At 50.2% G+C, this 24,755-nt stretch overlaps 2 protein-coding genes across 2 annotated transcripts; both read left to right on the top strand.

Moving 5' to 3' along the window:
- Nucleotides 1-1,899: 1,899 nt before the first annotated feature.
- clcA (putative C6 finger domain protein) lies at nucleotides 1,900-5,492 on the top strand (the record flags this gene model as incomplete). The annotated part of the gene is made up of 7 exons (XM_032086416.1): nucleotides 1,900-2,571; nucleotides 2,676-2,788; nucleotides 2,859-4,211; nucleotides 4,273-4,353; nucleotides 4,424-4,626; nucleotides 4,689-5,199; nucleotides 5,273-5,492. The coding sequence occupies 7 exons, from the start codon at nucleotides 1,900-1,902 to the stop codon at nucleotides 5,490-5,492; spliced, it is 3,153 nt and encodes a 1,050-aa protein (XP_031945017.1).
- Nucleotides 5,493-7,293: 1,801 nt separating this feature from the next.
- On the top strand, nucleotides 7,294-24,487 carry lah (involucrin repeat protein; the record flags this gene model as incomplete). The annotated part of the gene is made up of 17 exons (XM_032084306.1): nucleotides 7,294-12,050; nucleotides 12,090-12,309; nucleotides 12,352-12,373; nucleotides 12,404-12,487; nucleotides 12,527-12,576; nucleotides 12,702-12,773; nucleotides 13,179-16,523; nucleotides 16,557-16,598; nucleotides 16,629-16,653; nucleotides 16,684-16,946; nucleotides 16,986-17,126; nucleotides 17,160-17,208; nucleotides 17,239-17,267; nucleotides 17,301-21,399; nucleotides 21,535-22,886; nucleotides 23,048-23,881; nucleotides 23,963-24,487. 17 exons carry the CDS (start codon nucleotides 7,294-7,296, stop codon nucleotides 24,485-24,487), a joined length of 15,909 nt encoding a protein of 5,302 aa, XP_031945016.1.
- Nucleotides 24,488-24,755: the final 268 nt, after the last annotated feature.

Raw genomic sequence — 24,755 nt, 5'->3', positions numbered from 1 at the left:
AAAAAAAAAAAAAAAACCAAAAAAAGAGGGGCAAGTCACTCTTCATCTCAGTCATCAGTCAATCAGTCCCATCCATCCATCAAGAATTTGCTATCACAGTTTTGTTTGTCTGTGGATTGACGTCCCCCATCCGTTATTATTCTTATTATCATTGCTATTGTCATCATTTCTCTCATTATCATCTCTCTTCTTTTTTGCCCCCATACCTGTCTATCATTCTCCTCGTTCCGCGACTCTTATTTGTCCCTCCTACTTTTACCTACTTTGTTTCCCCAGCAGATCATTCATTCCCACTTGGCCACAGTCGGGTCCCTTAGATAGACCTACCGACTTTACTGGGTCCTCGAACCGCCCCTCTTCATCATCCCTCATCCACTAACTACTGACCACTACCTCCAACTACTTTACGGCACTAGCTAATCACCACTCTATCTCTTTTCCTTCCTCTCACACCTAACGGTAAGTTCTTCGACTTTTGCCTATTCCAGTTTAATCCCTCTTCCTGCAGTGTCTCCATTGCTATCCCTCCGTTCATCTCTGGCAGCGACTTCCCGCATTTTGTCAATATCTTTTGACTCTTTCCTAATAAACCAGAGCAGACCCGGCCATTTTTTTTCTTTTTTCTTTTTTCTTTTTTTTTTTTTTTTTTTTTTTTTTTTTTTTTTTTTTTTTTTTATTTTGGCTTTCCCACCGTTCGATCTGCTGTCGCGCACCACGCGACCCGACGGCTTGGCTTAGCTATCTCCCAACTGATCGGAGAGTAGAGGCAGTGCCAAACGACCGTCGTATTTTATTTCATCCTTTGGGCCACCACGATGTACGTACTACGATCTTATTACTACTATTATTATTGTTGTCGCGATTTAGGATTCTCTTGCCGTTATAAGAACATCATCAGCACTATTTTACAACCGGTTTACCCCTGTTCTAGCTTCGTTGGTTTGCTCCTTCGCTGCGTTTTTTTATTTTTTTATTTTTTTTTTTTTTATTTTATTTTTATTTTAATTTTTTCTGTCCTATTTTCCTTTTTCTTTTTTTTCCCTTAATTTCTCGTTTCCCTTTTCCCATTGCGCTCTTCTTACCTGATTTGGATCCCTCGTCTGCACATCTCGTCGGCGTTATAAAAAGAAAAGTACCTATACGGAGTACTCTGTACTGGAGAAGGGTTACTTACATACCTTATGTTCTCCCACTGACCAGGGTCGGTGTGCCCAGTGCCCACTCCAGTCATTAGCTCCTGCGCGGATCTCGTTCTTTTCCATCTACCCCCCCCTCCCCCCAGCTTATACTACTTATGACAGGTACTAAGTATTCTGAGCTCTGTCCTTGATGTCCGACCTATTATTACTGTTACCATCATTCTGGGTTTCGCTTTGCATTAGCTTTCCTTTGCCTTTATTACCATTTCTTACCTAATTTCCCAGAGTCCTTTATTATCTTTTTCTCTTAAATCTTTTAGCCAATGTTGCCCTTGGTCGACGGTTGATAATACTGTCTTTGCGATCGTTATCTTTCAAACCCACTATAGCTAACTATTAGAAGCTATCAAGTTGTGGACATTTGCTCCCATCCGTCAATCAAACAATCCGGAAAACCTTACACCTCTTTTCGCGTGATATTAGAATGTCAACTTGACCGTTCTGGTGTCCCAACTCTGTTCAAGAATCGCAAGTTAATAGAAGCTCCACGAAAGAGAAGGCAAACCGGGCCAACTAACCCCACTGCCAAAAATTGTGATCTCATACTCAAGAGCTCATTGCCAATTCTGGGAACCTCTGGCGAAGCTCTTACTGTGGTAAGACTCCACCGCCTCACTAAGTTGGTGTAACTCACCAGTGTATGGAAGCCTAAACCCGCCGTTGATAGCAATTCTCTGGGACATGATGTCCTCATGACCGTATGTCTCTCGCACTGAATCGACCGTCCACTGCGGATCCGCAACGATCTGGTGATCCTAGCCGTAGCTGCGGGCCCACGATTATGGAAATTATCTCAACAGACGATAAGCCGAAAACACTTCCTGCCTTTTCTGGGCCTGCGCCCCCGATGCATCGCATTCCTCCCGACGGATCGCATGGTCCACCGAGTGTGCCGGGCATGTACGAGCAGCCGTGGCGCCACTACCCACCCTATGAAGGTCACCCTGCAGAACAACGTCGAACATCCACCGCTCCTCCGCCATTATCTTCACATGGGTACCCTGTTATCCCGAATCGCGAGCTGCCGCAGCTTCCTCCCGACGGCCCATATAGTCGACAGGGAAGCCTAACAGCCCCAAAACACACACCAGCGGAAGCGCATCCATCGTTCCGGGGCCCCATTAATGGGACACCTCATGAGCCAGCACCCCATTCTGCGCCGCCAGAGTATCGATCTCGGATGTCTTTTCCACCTCAAGAGCCACATAGTAATGGCGACGCTCCGCCTCAATTGCCACCGTACTCAATTCCCCCAGCTCCATATTCTACCCCTGTTCCGCCTATGTCTCATACACCAGCTCCGTATGATTCTAACTACTATCAAAGTCAGGCGTATGGTATTCGCCAGCGCAAAGCTGCACGAGCACAGCAGGTAAGTCAATTCTTCTACTCTTTGCCGCAAAAATGCCGCACTGCATAGGTACATGCGCAAAGAGAAAGTGTTGCTGACATATGTTGCTCGCCCCATGGTTGAAGGCTTGCGACCAATGCCGAGCGAGGAAAGCAAAGTGCGATGAAGGTCGGCCGTCATGTAGTCATTGCAAGGAGAACAACTTGAACTGCGTTTACAAAGAAGTCCCTCCGCACAAGTCTGTGTTCCTAGCCCTTCCATTTCAATACTCCGAAACAATGATGGAAGTACGCTAACGACCTTGATAGGCAAGAAAAGGCGACCCAGCTGTTATTGGATCGATTGCAGTCATTCCAGGATGCTATATTGGACAGATTCGATCGTTTAGACCAACTTAATACGGAACACGGGAACAATTTTAATTCCATTCTGGCAAAGATAGACGCCAAGTCCATACCAAAGGAACCACGGAAACCGGCAGTCCCGCAATTGGCGAAGAAGGACATAATCGACATCCAGGAGTCGAAAGCCAAGGATGAGAATATTGCTACAATACCGGAGCAGATATCAGAACCGACTGAAACGGCCACAGAGCAAGTTGTTCCGTCTGGTGAGGATGGTGAGCTCTCAATCCCTGTGGAGCACACGACGGCGGCTCATAAATTGCTGTTGTGGCCCTCTATTCGGAATCTTCTTCATCCAAGAGAGTATGATGAGGATTACGTGATGACACTCGAAGAAAAGAGGGGCTTAATCCGCGTCTATGGTCGTGGAGAGGGAGATGAGACTAGTGAGGACAATGGCCTGTCCCCACCATCAACGACCTTGAGTACTAGTTTTAATGAAAACCAGCCATACTATGCGGCATCCCCCTCTAATGGACCTTGGGGGGTGTACGTAAACCAACCCCAGACCAAACTTGAGAATAAGGGGCTTGACGAGAATGGTATGCTAACTGCAGACCCTGATATGATCCGCCGTTATCATAAAAACTATATGAAACATATGCACCAGCTTCACCCGTTTCTTGATCAGAGCGACTTAGAGAACAAGGTCGACTATTTTATCAGGATGTACTGTCCATTGAAAGGCCCTGTGGTGTCCCCTGGAGTGCCGAATAATCATATGAATGATGTGCCCCGAGGCGCAAAACGAAAGCGTTCATGCGAAAACTTACAAGGTGTGGGATGCGATATGCAACCCGCAATGGAACAAAGTAGCAGCCGGCGTATAGAGAAATCCATCTATAATGCTATTATTCTTCTGGTTCTCGCTCTTGGCAGTATCTGCGAAGCAAATCCTGTGCCCGGCCCAGTCACAAACTCCCCGGTGGACTTTCGAAAAGAGACGATACCTGGTCCTCCTACGCACGGTCTATTATCGCCCGAGGGTTCGGATTCTCTTCCCCAGTCTCAAGGCAGCGGTTACGTCACAGATAACCACACCTATGCATCTCAAGACAAAAACTTGGATTATATTCCTGGCTTAGCATTCTACGCATACGCTACCCAGATCCTTGGAAGTCTCCAAGGAGCAAATAGACTGCCTCATGTTCAAGCAGCCTTATTAGCAGGGCTTTACGCAGGCCAGTTGGCGCACCCCTTTCAAAGCCACGGATGGATTTCTCAAGCCGCCAGGGCTTGTCAAGTTTTGGTTCGATCGTATGGATTGCTATTCCCGTTTAAGCAACCATTAGTATATGGCACTAATTAGAATCCCTAGAAAGCGTTACACACAAATGCCTGATGGTCCCGACAAGGACCTTTACGATTTTGCGTATTGGACCTGTCTTCAGCTGGAGAGGTATGTGTGCACCTTCTATACTTCCTTTCTTTCTACTGTCACCTCGGGAAAGTGCTAAACCTGTATCAAGTGATATACTAGCAGAACTTGATCTTCCCGCCAGCGGTATCTCACGCTCGGAAGCTCGCATCTCTTTACCCAAGGGACGGTTTACTCTTAACCTCCCAAATGAAATTTCCGCCCCAAGTACTATGATGATGTTCTTCTACTCGGCCCAGATTCATCTAAGGAAGGTTCTTAACCGTGTTCATACTGATCTATATAAAGTTGAAAGTGAGTTTTTGGTACCTGGAAAATGGTATTAAGTTAAATGGTGCTAAGATAATGGTCTACAGAGCAAGGGCAGACCCATTGGTCCTCGCACGTTCAAGAAATCTTAAGTATGAATCTTGAACTTTGGCGAAACAGTCTACCTGCTGTTATGAAGTGGAAAGACACAGACCCACCATCAGAAGAAATTAACGTCGCGCGAATGCGAGCCAAGTACTATGGTGCACGTTACATTATCCATCGTCCCTTACTCTATCACGCCCTTCATTACTATGGACAACTAGGCCTTCGCGCATCATCGGATGGTCCATCTACTCAGGCTACTGCTATGACTGCTTCCAAATCACAGCAAATATCACCATCAATGAACCATAGTCAAGGTGCCACAAACATGACACGTCTATCAAGTGATATCGGTCCTACTTCTGGATTCACAGGGATTGCACACCGCGACTTGCCTACAAAGCTGCGAAGAGCTTGTAAAGTTTGTATTGATTCAGCTATTCTCAGCACAGTGGCCTTTGATGGCATAAAGGGTCGCCCGGTAGTAACCAACATTTTCGGCACGGCCCATGCGTATGTGAAAACCTGCAGATATTATGTGTAGGATGGAGTGCATCAGCTGACATTGTTTATTATATTTTCACAGACAATTCGGAAACATGTTGGTATTGTCCGCTACATACATGTCTAGCCTCTCGGAATTGGTGGACCGAAACGAGCTCGAGAGACTTCTTAAGCGAACAATCAACTTTCTGCTGCAGAGTCGTTATATTTCTCCTACTCTCCGGGCTGACGCGCGAATTCTTACTGAGATATACGAGAAAATCTTTGGAAATCCCTCAGAGTGGAGGGATACAACTGATTAAGCTTAGCAGCCTGATATATCTGGATTCCGAATTCTTGATCGGTAAAATTTACTAGCATCTACGATGCACGCCTCACTTAAACAAGTACATGCAAGCTGAATGACGCCCCTAGGTGGCCATAGCTTCACAACCCGCCTGCACTTCGATTTTTCTGCTCCACCAGTGGGCCTTCCAGAACGCGTTTCAGCGTTTTATTTCGTATCTAACTCATGATATATACGTGTATCTGCATGGTGGCTTGTTTGTTTGTTTTTTTGTCTCGATTTTAGATACCACCTGCATTTGTGGTTTGTGTGGTCTTGTCCCGTGCATGTGGAGAGGAAGGGTGGCTATCTGACGGTTTTCTCTGTTGGTTTTGATTTGTTTTCTTTGTGGTATTCTAAAGGTTCTGGTTGGCGTCGACTGCACCTGCTAATTGAAGCAGGAAATGGGTACGGGAGGGATCTTTCATTTGCATTTCTAGCGGATCATGGAGGATTGCCTCCGCATACAATACATTCTGGAACTTCGTACGGAGTACTGCACAGTGCATCTGACAGGTTAGGTGGCTATTATCCATGGTATAAGATTATTGGCGGCTCCTGGGATGATGGGTGTGTTCTGAGTCAATGGCGCATGCTGCCTAAATCAATGGATATAGCGTGGTTCTGCACAGTATCCTTGTCCCTTGGGCATGATGGCTCAACCTCCTCCTTTCATGAATATATAGTGGAAGCGTATGTACGTCGAAGGTTGATAGCTGATGTGTCGGAGATGGCCCTTGCAGGTTGTGATAAGGATGGTCATGTTCCATGGATGTAGTGTCGAGGTCCCTAGGTTGCCTCAGGCACCGCTTTCAGCAACCAAGGTTGCTTCGTACCACGCTGACCAGCTGGGCGGGGTGGAACCCTGCAACCACTACTATTAGTACTGGTAGTAGTGCGCAGTTGAGGAGGCTGGGTTAGACAGACTGATCTGGTACTACGGAGTAGATAATGAGTAAATGACTTCTAATTCTGGACGCTAGTGGTCCATAATAATTATGATATTGTCTAATTGTGGCCCCAGCCATCTCTGTTTTGATTATGTGCATCGACCTGTCCCGCACGTGCACCACGGCGCCCACATCTCACCGCGATTCCGAATCGTTCCAACTAACCTTCTCTGCATTCCTCATTCTTTTTTAACCTACTATAGGGAAGTCATCTCATCCGAGATCCAAACTCATTTTGTCTCCGACATCACCAGCCTCCCCGCATTCCTTTAATTCTACACCAGATCTCTCCCCTCTATCTCATCAGACCCGAGCTGCCGCCTATCCTTGCTTGAGGGCGCTAAGTCCTCTCGATCGCCCTAACTAGCGGCACACTGGAGCAACCAAACTTAGATTGCTGACCAAAGTGGTCCTCGCCTCCGCGCGAAGCTGGGGCCCTCCTCCGACTTCCGAGCAAGAAGGAAAAAAAAAAGAACCACGGTTCAGCTGCGCCAATGTTTACTACCCTTCCGCCGCAAAAACAACTCGGCTGAATTGACCGATCAATCTATACGCGCCCTTTTTGTCCCCAATAGTTAATTTTCTGTTCCACTCTTCTATTCCCCTTATACTTTCCCTGCTAGTCACTTTATCTCTTTCTTCTTTTACTTTCCTTTCTTTTTTCCTCGATCCTCGCTATCTTATAGCCGGCCTGCGGTTTGTATTTTTCTCAACACACGCACACACCTACCTACCCTTTCCTTCGCCCTTTTTGACAGCCGCAGCAGCCCGTATCCCACATGGTTGCCTGGCTTTTTAGGGCATCGCCTTGATCGCTCTCTGCCCACCATGTTCAAGGCCTTATTGGCCGGGGGCCGTTCGTCCGATGCCCGCAGCAGCTCTAGTTCTAAGAGTAGTAGCCGTCGCAGAACAGATTCCAAAGCTTCTTCAACAGTGAGCCGCAAGTCCTCACGGGGTGACGACCGTGACCGAGGCTTGGGTGACCTGTCAGCCTACTCATCGTCTGGAAACCGCAGCAAGCGCTATGCACCCAGCGCGGCAGGCGATTCCGTTGCGTCGAGCTATGCGACAGCGGAACCCCACACCGCGATCGAGCCCGACCGAAATGTCATCGAACGGGCACCGAGGCGCAGAGATCTAGACGATAGTGAACGTCGCGATCGATATCCAGACAGCGATGACAGCAGTGACAAACCCCGACATAGACGCAATCGCTCCCGATCGCCGAGCCGCGAACGAACAAGTGAACGCCATGATAATACAGATGAGATTGATAATGGAAACCATGAAAGTGGTCATCCTCGAGAGCGGCGACGAACGCAGCCTGACAAAATGCCTTTATCGCCAGGCGTGCCCATTTCCGGTGCTGGAGCAGACTTAGCTCAGAAGGTGGGAACTTCTGACCATCCCCAATTCCCCCCGCCGTTCCACAACACACATCCAGTGGCATCTGTACCAAGCTCGCCTAACGTGCCTGGTGTCTACGACCCTCACGTACAGCAGCAGTTTCCAGGCCAGTTTCCGGCCTTCGTTGGCGAACCTTACCAACCAAACCCTGCAGGCGCAGCAGCCGATTACTACGGCGACCAGGGACAGTCAGTCGCGCAACAACCCGGTGTTCGGCCTAAGCCACCCACAGTTATTCCCAATAATCAAGCGCACTTGATGCCGGCATCACCGCATGCCAACCCGCCGCCAGAGCCTAGTAGCATGGGGCAGACCGGTGCAGCGGCTGCGTATTACGCAGATGACGCAGACCCAGGGATACAAGCACCCGAACAATCAAGTAAACCCCCTTCAGGACCGACACCAAAACCTCCCAGACCAACTATACAAACTGAAGGGGTCTCAGGGCCTGCTACAACCGCTACTGCGCATGACGAAGGTAGTCCTCAGAATATTGGCTCTGGATCCTCTCCATTGCTAGTCGAGTCGCCGACGCCTACGTTTGTCCCGCCTTCTGGTATCAACCCGTCCAAACCGCCCGATACTCCTGGTATTGGGACATTGGTTGGCGCAGCAGCAGCAGGTGCGGTAACGAGTCATATGATCGGCCACCATCATCAATCATCCCCGAACGTAGAAAGTTCCCCTCAGCCCGGCAATCAGAATTACGAGAACGCTTCCCCGAGCAATGTGGGACACGCTGGTCCGTCTACGTACCCGGATCAGCTGAATGCACCACCCCCCTACATAGCTGGTGCTGGGGAGACAGCGTACGCTGCCCACCCATTGCATCCTCATCATGCAGCCCTTTACCACGGAGCACCATTTCAGTCCGGGGGTTTGGCATTCCAACAACGCCAACGGGGCCCTCTTGGCAAGTTCCTTGATTTTTGGCGTGACGCAGAAGGTGTTGGTATGTTCGAGGATTATACTGAAACCATTGGCGTTTGCAAGCACTGTTTTGAACCGGGCACCTCGTCGCGCGACGCCCCTCGAAAACATTATTATAGACCCCGTCGTCGCTCTAGTGATCGCTATAGTAATGGCTCACGAGTGGACAAAACTAGTCGTTACTCTTCTTCAGAGGACGAAGGTCGACGTCACAAGAAAACCTCCACAAGCTCCTGGCTACCTGGGATGCTTGCTGGGTACGCTATAAAATCAGCCTTCAAGAACAGAGACTTCGAGGATACCTATAGTGTTCGATCCGGCCGAGCTGCAAGCTCGGCATCTGACACTGAGAACCTATCAACGCTCGAGAAACGGAGTCACACATCTCGTGGCATCTATGGGCGCTCACGCCGCCGCTCCTATGAAGACCTGCGAGACTACGAACCTCGGCGACTGTCCCACTCTGGGTCACGATCTTCGTCAAGATCGAAGAAGCATTTTGCAGTCCGAGATGCAGCTTTGGAAGCTGCAATTGAACCAGTGGGCGACTTTGAAAGTCAGCCACGCCGCCACCGCAGTAGCAGCCGTAGCCGGTCACCGCGGAAGACCAAAAGTCGGAAATCCTCATCTTCTGAGTCATCCTTTGTAGATATTTCTAGACCGGCCAAGAAATCTGTGGGTGGTGGCTTGAGCTCATTTTTCACAGCCTCTTCTGAGAATCGCAGAAAGCGGCAGGCTAAAAAGCGCAGAAGTATATTTTCATTCAACAATTCGTCATCATCCTCCCTAGATGCTGATTTAGCATTCGGAAATGGCTATGCCAAAAGATCATCAGGGAAGTCTAAAAAGCGAAGCAAGAAGAAGGACGATAACAACGTGGATGCGGCATTGCTAGGATTAGGAGCAACAGCAACAGCAATAGTTGCTTCAACTGACCGTCGAAGTCGACGGACAGGCGAGATTCTCGCGAGAAAAGAACCCCCATCCACTCGTTTGGGTTATTCGTCGTCTGCCACCAATGACGATGCTTGGGAGGACGTGGACTCAGGAGATCAATCGTCATCCAGTGTTAGTTCAGCGCTTGCCTTCGGAGGCAGTGGACTTTATGGTAATAATGCCTCGCCGTCTTCTGATTCTGGCACATCATTGTGGGGCTGGAGATGGGGCAACAAGAAAGGCAAAAAGCAGAAGAGAATGAGGTCCAACGTATCGGATAGTCGTTTCCCTGTTAATGCTGCTGTAGCAGCGGGAGTATTGGGAACGGCCGCAGTAGCCCATGACTATAACAAGCGAGGGAGACGTACCAGCGAGGACGCTGGAAGTAGTGCTGGGAATCTTCAACACGTGGCCCCAGTGCCCACTAGTGATCCTTCACGCTTTGACGCTGTCAAAGTATCGTCTTTTCCTTCGCAGCCGGCACTGATTCGCTCAGGACCCATCCCTCTTCAACAACCCCAACCGGTGACACCAGTCTCTCAAGCTGTCTATACTTCACAAGGAGAGAGTATCCATGCATACACTACACCATCTCGTCCTCCTCCGTTTGCCAATACATTTGCACACTATGACTACCAAGCTCAAGGTTCAGGAGTTGGCCTTTGGGAGCATGAAACCCCCCTTTACCATGATACCATCGATATGCCATCAAAAGTCACCCGCCCCCCTCGACGAAGTGACTCATCACCTGTGTTTCATACGGAGTCTTTGGAGGGTGCATTGATGTCTAGTATGAAGCGTCGTTCTACCATGAAAGACCAGGGCTCCGTACAGTTTGACCTTACTAGAGATCAAGCAGAGAAGGAGCAACGAGCAGATCATCTTAAGCGTATAAAGCGTGAATCTGGGCGCCAAGGAGTTCAGCTCATTGACAGGGAGAGTGAGATTGTGGCACAGGAGGATAAAAATAGGTCAAGGCGGTATTATGAGGGGTACCGGGATTCTGATTATGGTTCCCACGACCAATACGGACAAGAGCCTAGTGGGGAGAGAGGCCCAGCATCAACGATTGGACTAGCAACAGTAGGCGCGATCGGAGGTATAACTGCAGCCAGTGTACTTTCCGGTCAAGGCTCCAACGGTGGTTCCTCCGAATCCAGCCAGAGGCGTCATTACGAACGCTCAGAGAAGCGTCGCGCAGAAAGACGCCGTGTGTCAGGTTCTGAGATATCGTCCGGCCTTCCCATGCCTGACCGTGCCTATAACGATGTTGACCAGCGCCCGAACCCGAACCCCGAACAAGACCATATCAAGACTTCAGTATTCAGTGACATTCCTCCTAAGAAGCCGGTTCATCATGATTATGCACAATTCTTCGCACCCGAAGAGTTGCGGCATAACCCTGATACATACATGCGTCGCGAACCCGCTTCAATGCCAACTATCATAGAAGTGGAACCTGCAAGTCAAAAAAGTAAGGCAACAGAGGAGCCCCATCCAGAATATCGCGGTCTACCATGGCCAGTTCCAGAGCTCAAGGTGGTTGAGCCCACGCCTCCTCAAAGTCAAAGTGGCTCCGTCAGAGATATTGCCTCTCCGATTCCATCGCCACCAGAGGTCCCTGAATATGATAGGATACCAAAGCGATCAACAACAGGCTCCCGCGTGTCTTGGGGTAAGGATGAGACACGCGAATATGAAGTCCCATCTACATCCTCTGAACTCGACTCCGCCGATCATGAATTTGTGGCAGACCGTGGACAGGAAAAGCAGACTGGTAGTGAACCCGCCCAAGAAATTCCGGCCATTCAAACCGATCTGTCCAAAGGCGCCACAAGTGAGTATGGCACTGATATTGAAGTCGCGGCAACAGCCGCTGCAGTTGCTGCAGCCGCGGGTTTTGGCCCCTCCCTTGTGTCGGACATCAGGGAAAAGCTCGCCTCTTCATCAGGAGCTCGTGGCTATGTTGATGAGGCGGTAACAACCGATGTGGGAGAGAAGCAGCCAAACATAGGGAAATTCGTTGAAAACGAACCAGTTTACTCCGAACCAGTGTCGATCAGTGACGGCATTAGAACATTTTATGATGATCAACCTCCGTCATCAATTGCGCAAGAAGTGATCCAGCAACTTACCGGAGAGCAAAAACCCGAGGTGGGTGAACTTCCCGGGAGGGCCGTGGAGGAACCGAATGAGAGCGGGAAAACGTTGGTCTTTCGAGAGAAGCGTTCTGGACCCGAGTCACCTGCAGAAGAAGTTTTGCATATCCCTGGTGGATTCGAACTAGGGGAGTCATCCAGCCAGCGGGAGCCGTGTGGAGATACACAAGAATCAGCCCATGATGATTCAAGGTCAAATACCTCAGCTGCTATACCTAGACATAGTGAGGCACCGATCGAGGAAGTTAGTTACTGCAAAGACAGTCGCGAATCCGACATCCCTAGTAGAGCTAGTCCACCTGCCGTTGAAGAGGGTTCTGCTATCGGGAAGAAGAAGCGAAAGAAAAGACGTTCCAAGCGGGATAGTGATGCTTTCGATGACACCGTCTCCGTGACATCTTCCCCAGCCAGAGTTGAAGAGACTAGTGATCGCAGCAGAAGTACGGATGGACAGGCTAAAGAAAAGAGGGCAGGTGGTCTATTCAGTAATATTTTTGGCTCTAAAGTCTCTGAGCCGGTAGCAAGCAGACAACTATCATCCGATATCTATCCATCTCGCGACGTCCAATCCGAAGTCGGGCCACGTTCCGGTGAGTCTCGACGACAACGAAGGGAGGAAAAGCGGCGAGAAAATTATGGAGAATTAGCGGACTTGGATAAAACAACAGAACGTGAGAAGGTATGGTTCTAGCTGTTTTTGTTGTTCGTAAACTGTGATTACTCAGTTTATTGCTATATTTGATCTTAAGCAAAGTGTATAACACATGTACTAAACGTTTTCCTTTTACTTTTCTTTGTACGCAGGACCGGACAATATCGCAAGATGGAGACAATCAGCCGTCTTTTTTAGCTGGAAGCCCCGAAATGCCTGACCAGGTAGGAGATGATGACCGTGAAGGTGCTTCGGGGCGTTTTACCTCGACGGATGCAGAATTGGCAGAATTGGGACTGGATGTTTTCGAACAGCGGCCAAGAAGTCTCTCGACATCGCCACCTGCATCAGGGAGAACTATCGACCTAAGCCCAAGGTCTCGGAGTAGACCAAACTCACCCCAATTGGCTCAGGGGCACGAAGAGGTCCAGGGTCAGCAGTCGCGGCGGTCGTCCGGGGTTCGACCAACAGAGTCTCCTACCGCCGTCCCTTTGCATTTTCGTCGACCACCAACCACATCACCACGAGCCCATCGGTCGTCTTCAGTCAGTTCAATCACAGCGCCATCTCCTAGCTCTCCAACAGGGCGCCGGCGTCCAGCTTCCGGTGAATTTATATCCTCACGAGAGATGCGACCTCTGTGGCTTGTCGAACATCATGGTAGCAAAACGGAAGCTCAGCCTGAAGAACCGTTACCTTCCCTACCGTCAAGTAAGACATCATCAGCAAATGCATCCGCTGAGAATCTCGCATCTCTGCAGGATGAGAAGAGCTGGGAAAAGATAGATTTGAGCCCCAGTATTCATAGAGACCAGCAGCCTGTTCACGTTGAAATGCCCTCTGATTCTCAACACAGAGTGCTTGGTTCCCAAGAAGTAACACCTACTGCCGCAAGCTTTGGACAAATAAACACCTATCAGTTACCTCGGAAGGACAAGCCCAAGTACGAGTTCCATTCGCCCTCTGAACTTCTCCAGGATCCATGCACTTATGCAGAGTTGCCTCCTTCTCCAATAATCGGGGCTCTTCCTTCTGCCGAGGGCTCTGTAGTCGGCGTAAAAGACGGTGGCGGGCTAGAGCGCAGCCTGGACAATCTTCCACCTTTACCTGTGTCCCGACCTTCTACTCCTAAAAGTGAACAATCTCATGCTTCAGACGCTGCTGAAGAATATCTGACTAGAGAGCTGACAGCTCCCGACTTTGCAACGCCAAGGGCCCCCGGGAACGATACTCCATCCGCAGATGTTGACATGCCTAGTATGAAGGTCCTGGATGCTGATCTACAGGATCTTCAGCCATCTGACGAGAAAACTCTGACAAAAGCCACCCAGAGTAATATTGAGTCAGGTGATGCTCTAATGTCTCATGACCCAACTTCCCAGGGTCTGCCAGACGAGGCTGTTCCTGTGCCTCCAGCTGTCCAAATCCCAACGATAGAGGCAGTAGAGAAAGGTAGAGGGGATCCAGGACAGGCAGCTACAAGCCCTGCCGACGTTGTCAACGTCGCAATTGCAGATCCTGTGCTACCTGCTGAAGAGGAAAGTGCATTGCCTGACGAACCGCTACAATCTGTAACTACTGACGAGGTAAAGGCGGGAATCAGTGCTACACTAGATGAGAAAATGCAACCACAAGAGACACACCCTGGAATGCAATCCGAACCACAAAAGTCTGCAGTGGAGGATAACGAGCCATTGGGAAATGCGGAGGCTAAAATCGAGTCTAATTCTAACCTCACTTCTGCCAAGAATATTTCTGCTGAAGGTGAAGAAGCAGAGATTGTTGATGGAGCAGCAGTCACAGGATCAGCCAAGCCAATAACGGGGAGTACAGACAAGGCTGCCGACGAAACAGGCCAAGCGCCTATCCCTGAAGAACTGACAGTGGATGCTACTTCTCCAAGTTTATCGAAGAAGAAGAAGAAGGCTAAAAAGAAAAAACCCAAGAATGGAGATCTACATGAACAGGAGCCACAAGATACCGCAGCCATAGCTCGTGTAGCCGCTTCATCCCTTGATAATGTTGAGAAAACGGATGGGGCACTGGCTCAAGGGGAAGCCCCAGCTGATCAGATTTCTCCACCAGAAAGCACCGGGAAATCCACAGGAGCTGACGTAGAGTCCGCCACAGACCTCTTAAAGCCAGACGAGGCAGCAAATGTACAAGTGTCTGTGGATATGCCTGTTTCTGAGCTTGAGCCTGTTATGAATATTGCCAGAACTGGAGACGCACTTGCAGCCGAAAACGAGCTTATTGCGAAGGACCTCAAAGCCGGGGACGAAGCGGGTATGCAGGCAATTGAGGGACGCCCGCTCTCCGAGTGGGAACCTACTGTCCAGTCTGAAAACCCACAAAAAGTCGTTGACCTAGCGGCTCCCGTGAATCTATCTAAGCAGGAGCCTCCTTTGGAGATGCTGCTGTCAGAAGATGCTCCCCTAGCTGCTGAGACTTCAGTAACTGAACAGAAACCCAATCCAGAGGCCTTGGGGACAGACGCGGTGCAGACAACGCAGGCACCCGAGGTTACGACGGCTCCGGTGGAAGGGTTACCCAAAGCTGAAGATGCTCCTACCATTCCAGACGTTCTTGTACCTGAGCAGGTGATTCCTAAGGCAGAAGGTGAAGCTCACCAGGAAAGTTTTGATTCGGATAAAATGCCGGATTCTGATGTGGAGCAAGGGTCTACCGAGAGAGAAGCAGCTGCGAATACAGATATCCTTACCAACAATTCGGAGAGTGACAAGGTGAGCAAGGTATCTGATGCAAATGAGAGCGTCAAAGAACTTAGTGACGCGGAGTTTGTAACGTCCAGTAATATGGAACCAGAGGCTAGTGTGCGGGCAGGTGAAAAGCCTTCAAAATCTGCAATTGATGATTACCAGCCTGTGAAAGAAGCCTTACTGCCTTCAAAGGACGAAACTACCTCCAGCTCTGAACATCCCATGCAAGGTACAATGGAGGAAGCTGAAAGCCTGGAGTTCAGCGGGCAGGATGTTGTATTGCCTGAGAAGTCCCTTGAACAGGCAGAAGAGCTCGACGAACAAAGCAAAGAATACCGCCAGTCAGTACTACAAGACTCAACAGAGCATAGTGCCTACGCTCAACATGAAGCTCCTGGAGTTGTTTCTGAGCCTAGCACTGTAGTGCTAGAGCTGCCTACGGAAGCTACCTCTCTGAGCGTCCTTGGAGGTCACAAAAGTCTTGCGGCAGATTTGCAGGAGGGGCTAACCCCCGAAGCGAGCACCGTTGACCCTGCTCCGGCCGAATCTGAATCCGGACCATCACAACTGGAAAGTGAGCGAACTACCACAACAGAAGAGGCCAAAGCATCAATGGAACTGGACTCCGGAAAGATATCGCAAAAACAAGACCAGATGCAGGGCAATGATGCGCCTGCTGAACCGACATCTTCTCCCGAGCCGGGGGCTGAAGTTGCTGAGGCTGATACAAAATGCCAAGAAACCGACGTTATCGACGCGCAAACTGAAACTTCCTTGTCGCGACGAAGCAGCAAGAAGAACAAAAAGAAAAGTAAGCGCGATAGTATTACGGTGCAACCTGTGGAGAAAGGGACGAACGATGTTCCACCTAATGTGCCTTCTAATGAAGAAGCCACACCACAGGTGGAAGACGAACCTGCTGTGCCCCCCAAAGAAGAGCCTGCAGCAAGGCAGCCCGAGGAAACCCCGGACAACGAACACGAGGGCGCTATCGACGTATCGCCTGAAAAAACACCAGGCGCCACTGCAGATACACGAATTGAGTCCCAAGATGCTGATATCGCGGAGATAGCCCAGAAAGCCGGTTTAGAGGAAGCTCCAGAAGGACAGTCAACGAAGAAGGGCAAAAAGAAAAAGAAAAATCGCAAATCCATATCTTCGGATTCTCAAGCTGTGGCCGATGCGGAGACCCAGCCTCCACTCTCCGCTGAGGGGCTTCCCGCCGAGACCCCACTGGCGGAAACAAGCGGTGTGGTTCATCCTACGGAAGATGAACAAATCCCACAGGAAGCTACGGCGACTAACGATTCAACGGGGACGACTGAAGCCGTAGACGCTAATCCTGCAGCACCAAATGAGGAGTACCCCGCCGAGACTAATGATGGTACACCACCTATGTTTGAACATGTCCCAGACGATCCTGTACCTGATCTCGAACCGGAAGCGGAGGAATCTACACCGACTGGCAAGAAGAGTAAGAAAAACAAGAAAAAGAAACAAAGCTTGCAGTCCGCATCCGACGCTCATGAAACAGCCGCTGAACCCACACCTAGTACAGAAATCGCAAGTCCAAAAATAGACATTCCTCTTGGTGCTGAAAAGCCCCGAACCACAGAGGTCCCAGGACTAGTTTTGGAGGAGACAATCGAAAGCGAACAACCCTTGGACGTAACCGAAGTTGCGGAAGGCACCGCCTCATCTGAAACAGCACCCGAGATGACTGCTGCTCAAAAGAAGAAGGCCAAGAAAGAAAAAAGGAAGCAGCGCAAATCCGCTCTATTGGATGAATCACCAGCTTCTGACCCCGTTATTGATCTGAACCCAGGGAATGCTTCTTCGGAACGTGGTCCAGATTCTGTTGGAGAATCTGCCCCTGTCAAAGAACCTGAGGCATATGATGCTTCGACCGAGGGACCTACACTTGTCGATGAGCTCGTGAGTGAACAACCTAGGGTTGAAACGGTCACAGATGCAGAGCCTGATATTGCGTTGAATGAAGTCTTGGACGATCAATCCCAAGAACCTGCGCAGCAAGAGCCCAAAGAAGCGCCCACTGACATCGCTGGTATTCTAACAACGGAAGTAGAAAATGTAGAGCCCGGCCAAACACAACATACAGATCATACACCATCCGACTTGGAAGGTACCCCTACGAACGAAGAGCAACTAAGAGCAGATGTTGATGGAAGGCACACGGTCGAAGTAGTGGGAGTCGAACAAGAGACCACAGATGAGAAACAAGTTGAGGTAGAGCTTGGGGATGCCACACTCAATGCTGCACCCAAAATGAATGTGGAAACAGCCCTTGAGCAACCTCAGGAAGAAACGATAAACGAGAAAGCTGCTCCAGACCAGACTCAAGATACCGAAATTCCCTTGACTGATGCTATTCTGCAAGACGCAGTTGAAGGGGAACCTGAGCTTCCTACTCCTAAGAAGTCTAAGAAGGATAAAAAGAAAAAGAAGAAACAGCAGTCGATTTCTTTGGAAGATGATCAGCCTACGGCCGCTCTGGAAGAGGCTGCGCAAGAGCCTTCTGATGCACGTCCGGACTCGCTTGAAATCTCCGAGAAACCGCAGCTTTCTCTGCCCGATGATGTTGCAGAAGAGCCGCAACATGCCTTCTCAGAGGAGCTTACGCAACAGTCGGAAGCAAATGAGCATGAGCGCACTGAGTCTCCAGAACAGGCTGACCTCACCACACCTGTAGAGCCTGAGCCTATGGAGGATACTCAGGAACCAGCTTCCAAGAAGAAGGCCAAGAAAGACAAGAAAAAGCGCAAGTCTGTTTCTTTTGCAAACAATGAACAGGAGGCTTCCACGAAGTCATCTGAAACCACTGAAGCAACAGAAGCGAGTCACCATGTTAAAGAGGCTAGCCAACCTCCAGAGCAGGCAAATGAGCAAATGGCAGAAGCCAGCTCCCTCGTTCAGCCAAGTCAGGAAAATGCTGATAGCACTACTGCCGACGAGGTACAGCCTGGAGAAACAAGTGCAGACCTACACAAGGACGTTCCGACAGTCACGAATGGCGATGATGGTTCAGAGTCGAACAAGGGGGCCGTATCAAACGACGCACAAGTTTCTCAGCCGTACGAGGATTCTGTTGCCGAAACACAATCCAGTACATTGAACCCTGATCCTACGCCTTCAGTGGCGAGAGAGCTAGTAAACGAACCTATAGTTCCTGAGCCTGAAGGATATACCAATGATGACGCGCCAGTTATTGAATCCCCTGAGAAACAAGACGTACAGCAGGGTACAGGTATTCTGACCGCCCTAGAAACTGGAGAGAAACATGAAGTCGAGTCCACTCCGGAAGCGTCTGTACCCGAAACACCTTCTACTTCCGTGCAGGAATCTACTGTGGTAGTCCAGGAGGCTGAACAAGAGAGTGCCCCTTCTAAGTCAAAGAAGGACAAGAAGAAGAAGAAGAAACGCAAGACCCAAGAACCAATTGAGAACGAGGCATCTGCTGTATCTGAGCCAAGCATCGAAGGGGCATTCGTTCAAACTGAAGAGGATAACCGTACTGCAGCTCCAGGAGTTATCGAAGAGTCAGTCGAGCAGAATAATACTGCCAAGCCATCCGAAATCTCCAGTCAAGATGTGCCACCTTTGACACCGGAGAGTACTGCTGAACGGACGCGAGCTGAAACCGAACATGCAGTTGATAGTATCGTTCACGAAGTGAAGGAGTCGGAAAAAACCGAACAGCAGGCAAGGGAACAGCCGGAAGATACCCAGAACGATGGTGCACCGCCTATGTCAGCGAAAGAAAGGAAAAAGGCGAAAAAGAAGGAAAAAAAGCGCCAGTCCAAAAACCTAGATGGTAGTGTTGCTGCCTCCACTGCCGTGGAGTCTGCCTCAGTTGTACCAGGAGAAAATACCCAAGGTCCCTTGATGAATGCAAGCGCCGCTTTAGCCGAAGATGCCACGCATGATGCAGCCGAAACCCAAGCCTCCGCTGAATTGAAACCCTCAGGCCCTTCGGTTGATACGGCAACCCCACCTGCTGAAGATGACGGTAAAGAAAATCAGTCCCACGGCACCGAGTCCCACGGCGAGAACGATAAGAATCTGTTTTGGACTGATCACATGGTATCTTCGCAGGTAGATCAACAGCAAGCCACTCCCCTCGACTCTCCTACCCAAACCGTGCCTGAGAATGCCACACCCGAAAACATGGCTGTCCCCGGCGAACCAGTCTCATTGTGTGAGGAAATTGAGGTAGGAACAGAAGACCATGCGTCAAAGACTGAGCAAGAGGCAACTAGTGAGGCAGATAGGGTTTCCCTCGAGCATCTGCCCGCTGAAGGCTTTGCAGCGGAAGCAGACGAAAGTGGCAAGGCACTTACGCCAGATGGGGATGAGTTAATGGGCCAGCAAGATACGATTCCAGCCCAGACAGATGAGATGCTTGAAGAAAAAGGTCAAGAAGCAGCGCCTGAAGCACGTCTTGTTACTGCTGAGGTAACAGGCACTTCCATGGATGGTCTACAAGCAACAAATGAAAATGCAGTTCCTCTCTCTCCTGCTGAGGCTGGGGTTCCCGAGGACCTTCGAGAGACAAACAACGGTTCAACTTTTGATATTGAGAAAGTGGAAGCGACAGCGCCTTCTGAGAATTTACATCGGGCGCGACAACCAGAAGATCCTGTATTAGAAGATACTTTTTCTGAGTCTAATCTACTCTCTACGACATCACCCGAACATACCACGCTTGTAGCCAAAGATTCAGAATTGCAAGCAAGCAGCGCTGGGCCTGCCCCCGAAAGTGACGCAAAGGAAGATGATACTGCGAGCCACGGAGAAACAAGACTGGACGGAGTGGGTCTCGTTTTAAACCCAGTGACAGTTGAAGAGTCACACTGCAGTAGTGCAGAGGTGACCAACACGTCAGAGTCTGCTAAGGAGGCTTCAAGTGAGATACAGGCAGAGCCCGGAGACTTGTTGCCAATTAGCTCTGGCGAGGAGAACAGGGAGAACAAGGAAGCACCCACTGAGTCAAATGCGGCAAGAGAGGCACCAGCTGGCACAGAGACAACCGCTGAACATTCGGAAACCAACAGAAAGGCAATATTGGGTCCCGTGGAATCCTTGAGTCCAGGACATCAACCATCAGTCGAGAAGGAACAACTGCAAGCCAGTATTGAACCTACACCCGAGCAGTGGAGCCACGAAGAACTGAAGGATGTCGCTAAAACAGGCGAAGGGGAAATTATGACACAGTCTTTAAGCCGCAAAGCGTCGAAAAAACAAAAGAAGAAAGCGAAAAAACAAGCCAAGGAAGCGTCAATAGAAATCGCTGGTACTTCACTTGCAGAGTCTAAAGGATTGATAGATGCAGAAAGCGGCCCTGAAGCAACAGTCGGCACCGCAATTGCTGGTGCCGCTGAATCCCGTTTGGTCCCCGAAGAAAAGCCGATGCAGAGCGAAGGAGTGCAAGGTTCACAGAGCGAGACAGACGTATCGCAGCCGACATTGGAGGCTGTATCCACAACGGAAGAAAGAAGTCCGCGTATAGCTAGGATGTTTCCTAGCCAGACTCAAGCAACGCAGGAGTTACAAGAGGGAGAGGGCAAAGACGCTGAAGCCATGCCAAAATCGAGCAGCCAGACTTCTGAGGGAGCCAATCTTGAGGCAGCCGAAGAGAGGATTCAACAGGAAATTCCAGTTCTCGGGACCGTATCAAAGGAGGAAGGGATATTCGAGAAAGAAGCTGAGCTGCAGATTCCTGAGCGAACAGAGCAAGCATCAGGGGAAAATACCGAGACTGCTGATGGGGCCCTGCTTGTGCACGAAGCAAACCCAGACAAGTCAGAGCTCCCAATGGCTGAAGCAACCAGGGCAGAGGTTTTTCATTCCAAAACATCATCTCAGGACAACAAGCAGAAGAACGAAGAGAACATGAGCGTAGAGGCCACGGAACCAAAAGAAAGTGAAGGTGTCAGTGGAGAGGCAAACGTGAAACATTCCCATGATCATTATCATTCAGAGACATTGGTAACGGAACGGTCTGCAAAGGATGACGAATGGCCTTTGATAGATTGGGAGAAGGAAAGAGTCGATGCTTTAGAACAGACTCCCCAATCTTCGCCTGAAGCTTGCGCGGCCCCATTTGAGCCAGGTATTGCCGATTTCGATGAGTTTGCTATTCCAGAAGGGCTAACCAGATAACCAGACGAGTCGGCTGAAGCCATAAAGGCGAAGGCAATTATGGGGCCGCAAGGACAAGATTCTGAGGCGAAACTTGCGACGCCAGAAGCAACTGTCGAAACAGCTGAGTATATTGCTGACCAATTGGCTCCGTCAACGGAGGCGCCCGGTACGGAGCCAGTCTCAGAAGCGACCCGAGAGCATGCCCTAGACGATGCAGAAAGCTCTATCCCGGGGAAGCAGACGATGGGAGAACCTGGCTCGGTTTCCCAGAAGCAAAGCAAAATTGCCAGTATATTTCCTAACTTGGAACGAGGGGCATTTCGGCGACCTATCGCCACCAAGTCGTCGGAGTCAGTAAAAGATGGGGCTGAGGATGAGACCAATGACCAAGGAGCGAGTCGCGAAGACGCGATGCAGGTCTCGGAAGCGCCCATCGCTACTACTGACGGCAAGGACAGCGACCACATTGCGAACCCTCTGGTGACTTCAGAGCGGTCAACTACTGCTACGCTAGAGGACCTACCAGGAGAGGCTATAATTCGTGATGTCCAAACGCCGGTTGGATCTCGTTCAGTTCAAGCAAGCTACAAGGACTCCGAGGGTGTTCGATTTACAGATTCTCTTGCGCGGGAGATTCCATTACACGCGCCAACTCCAATCCATAAGCAACCGTCTACACTAATCAGCTCCTCATCGGATACTATGCGTATCGACCGGCAAGCAAGCCCCGAGTCTCTCTGTGAACTTGGCCGCAGTCCGTCAATCCAGAGATCGCGCGACCCCTCCCCGCGGCCAAAGCCATCCGAAGAAGATGCGTCAACTGACCAACCAAACAGCACACCGCCGCCATCTTCAGCCTTTGGGGTGGTAGACAGAGGCGCAATCTCCCCTCCCCGGACCCCATTGCAACCTATTGCGGAACACGAACCAGTTGATCGGACAAGAACCCCCATAGGAGCCAGGGGCCAGAGCCAGGGAATTCCCCGGTTGGAGATGAAGCCAGAACATGTGCTTCCGCGGCCCGAGACACCGGTCAGGAAATTTACAGACAATGCTCTGGCGCGCCAGGCATGGCCTACACTTGACAGAGATGGAGATGGAGACTTGCACACCAGGGACCATGGTGCAGCGAGATCTATGGACCGCGAATGGACTGCGGAAGCCATCCAAACACCCGAACGAGGCATCTTAAAACCGAGCAGTATGGGTAGCATTAAAAGTGTGCACAGCGCACACTCCCAGCGGTCGCTCCGACGAACGGATCGCAGCGCGGGCGGCGATTTGCGGGCGGCGAGCCAAGCACAAACCGGCGCCCGCCAATCATCGTGCAGCCCCCAGCCACCTGTCGAGCCCCCTCTTTTGGACCTCAATATTGAGCACATAGCTTCTTCCTCTTCCTACGACCCCGTCACCGACAAGGGCAAACGGCCCATGCGAGCCATGACCGATGTTTACGTAAGTATTCTTGGTTGCCATAGTTATACTCTTGTATTGTAGTTCAAAGTCACTCACGTTTATTTACCTAGGAGAGCTGGGGGGAAATACCGAACTCGCCTCGGTCGCCTACCCGACCGCCTAGCATCCGGCACCGTCGAAGCATGCAACACTTACAAGAGCTTGAGACTCGCCTCGACCGACTCGTTTCCGAGAATCGCTTGCTTGTTGCTGCGCGGGAAGCTGCTGAAGACAAGCTGCGCAATGCAAGTGTTGCTCGTCGCAAGAGTGACCATGCTCTCAACGAGCGAGCTGCAGACTTACGGGACCGGGAAGCTGAAGTGGAACAACTTAAGAATTCAGTAGAATGGCTTCAGAAAGAAGTATCCCGGTTGACGGAAGAGAACGAAGGGCTGACTGTCACGAACTCCAACATTACCGTCGCCCATGCTGCCGAGATCCAAACCATACGGACGTCATTCAACAGTGAGCTAGGCGACTTGCGCCTACAAAATCAGCAGCTGTCGAACGAAATGCAAGATAGAGTACGTCAGGAGATCGATGCGGCACTGGCTCAGAAGAATATGGAGCTTCGCAGGTTACGAGAGGATTTAGAGAGCGCCCGGGACAAAGTGAAGGAACTACAACAGCAGATCGCCGCATCCATGCACGATAGCGTGTTAGTTTTCAGGGATGAGGACTACTTTGACGCTGCGTGTCAAAAGCTGTGTGGACATGTTCAACAGTGGGTGCTACGCTTCTCTAAACACTCTGACCTACGCCGCTGTCGCAAGCTCGACGATATTCAGGACGAGAAGATTGCAGACCGGTTTGAGAATGCCATACTCGATGGATCCGATGCTGATGTCTATCTCTCCGACCGGGTTCGTCGACGAGATGTATTTATGTCGGTGGTCATGACAATGGTGTGGGAGTTCATTTTCACTCGCTACCTGTTCGGCATGGACCGTGAACAACGACAAAAGCTCAAGTCTCTTGAAAAACAGCTCGGTGAGGTAGGCCCGCGCGGTGCTGTTCATCGTTGGAGGGCTACTACCCTAAGCCTTCTCTCAAAGCGGCCTGCTTTCTCCCGGCAGCGTCAGAACGATACAGAAGCGGTGGCCTTGGAGATCTTTGAGACGCTGTCCCGTCTTCTTCCACCGCCGAGCAATGTAGAGTCCCAGCTTCTAGAGTCTCTGCGCAAGGTGCTGCGGGTTGCCGTCAACCTATCTATCGAAATGCGCACGCAGCTGGCGGAATACATCATGCTCCCCCCACTACAACCTGAGTACGATACCAATGGTGACCTTGCACGGCAAGTTTATTTCAATGCGTCCCTTATGAACGAGCGCAGCGGCGAAACTACTTCAAATGAGGAATTGGAATCCCAGCAAGCTGTGGTACGGGTTGTCCTGTTCCCGTTAGTAGTGAAGAAGGGCAATGATGCAGGCGAAGGCGAAGATGAAGTAGTCGTTTGCCCGGCGCAAGTACTCGTTGCACGCTCTCCTAAAGATAAGAAGGTTACCAGAATGCTCAGTGGTGACCGAATGTCCTTGGATGGCACCAGATCCATTCACAGTATCGCTCCGTCGTCGACCATGGACATGAGCAATGTGATTTGAGGCGTCACACTCGATCATATCTCGCCATGAGTTCACTTCAACCGTTGCTGATGGACAAAAATCATTGAGAACAATAAATGGTTATATTTTCTTTTGGGATGACAAAAGGCATAGTACTTGGGCGTCACGGTCAAAGATGAATGGTTGGATAATGGGTCAATACGGTTCGGAAACACGAAAAGGTAATGATAATTGCGATGGGAGTGTGATTGGATTTTTTTTTCTTTTTCTTTTTTTTTTTTTCTTGCTTTACCACTGTTACGTTTAT

The sequence above is a fragment of the Aspergillus pseudonomiae genome, assembly GCF_009193645.1.
Source record: "Aspergillus pseudonomiae strain CBS 119388 unplaced genomic scaffold BDV37scaffold_10, whole genome shotgun sequence".
Classification (NCBI taxonomy): domain Eukaryota; kingdom Fungi; phylum Ascomycota; class Eurotiomycetes; order Eurotiales; family Aspergillaceae; genus Aspergillus; species Aspergillus pseudonomiae.
Note: the sequence above shows the minus strand (reverse complement) of the source record. Positions and strands in the feature narration are given on the sequence as shown.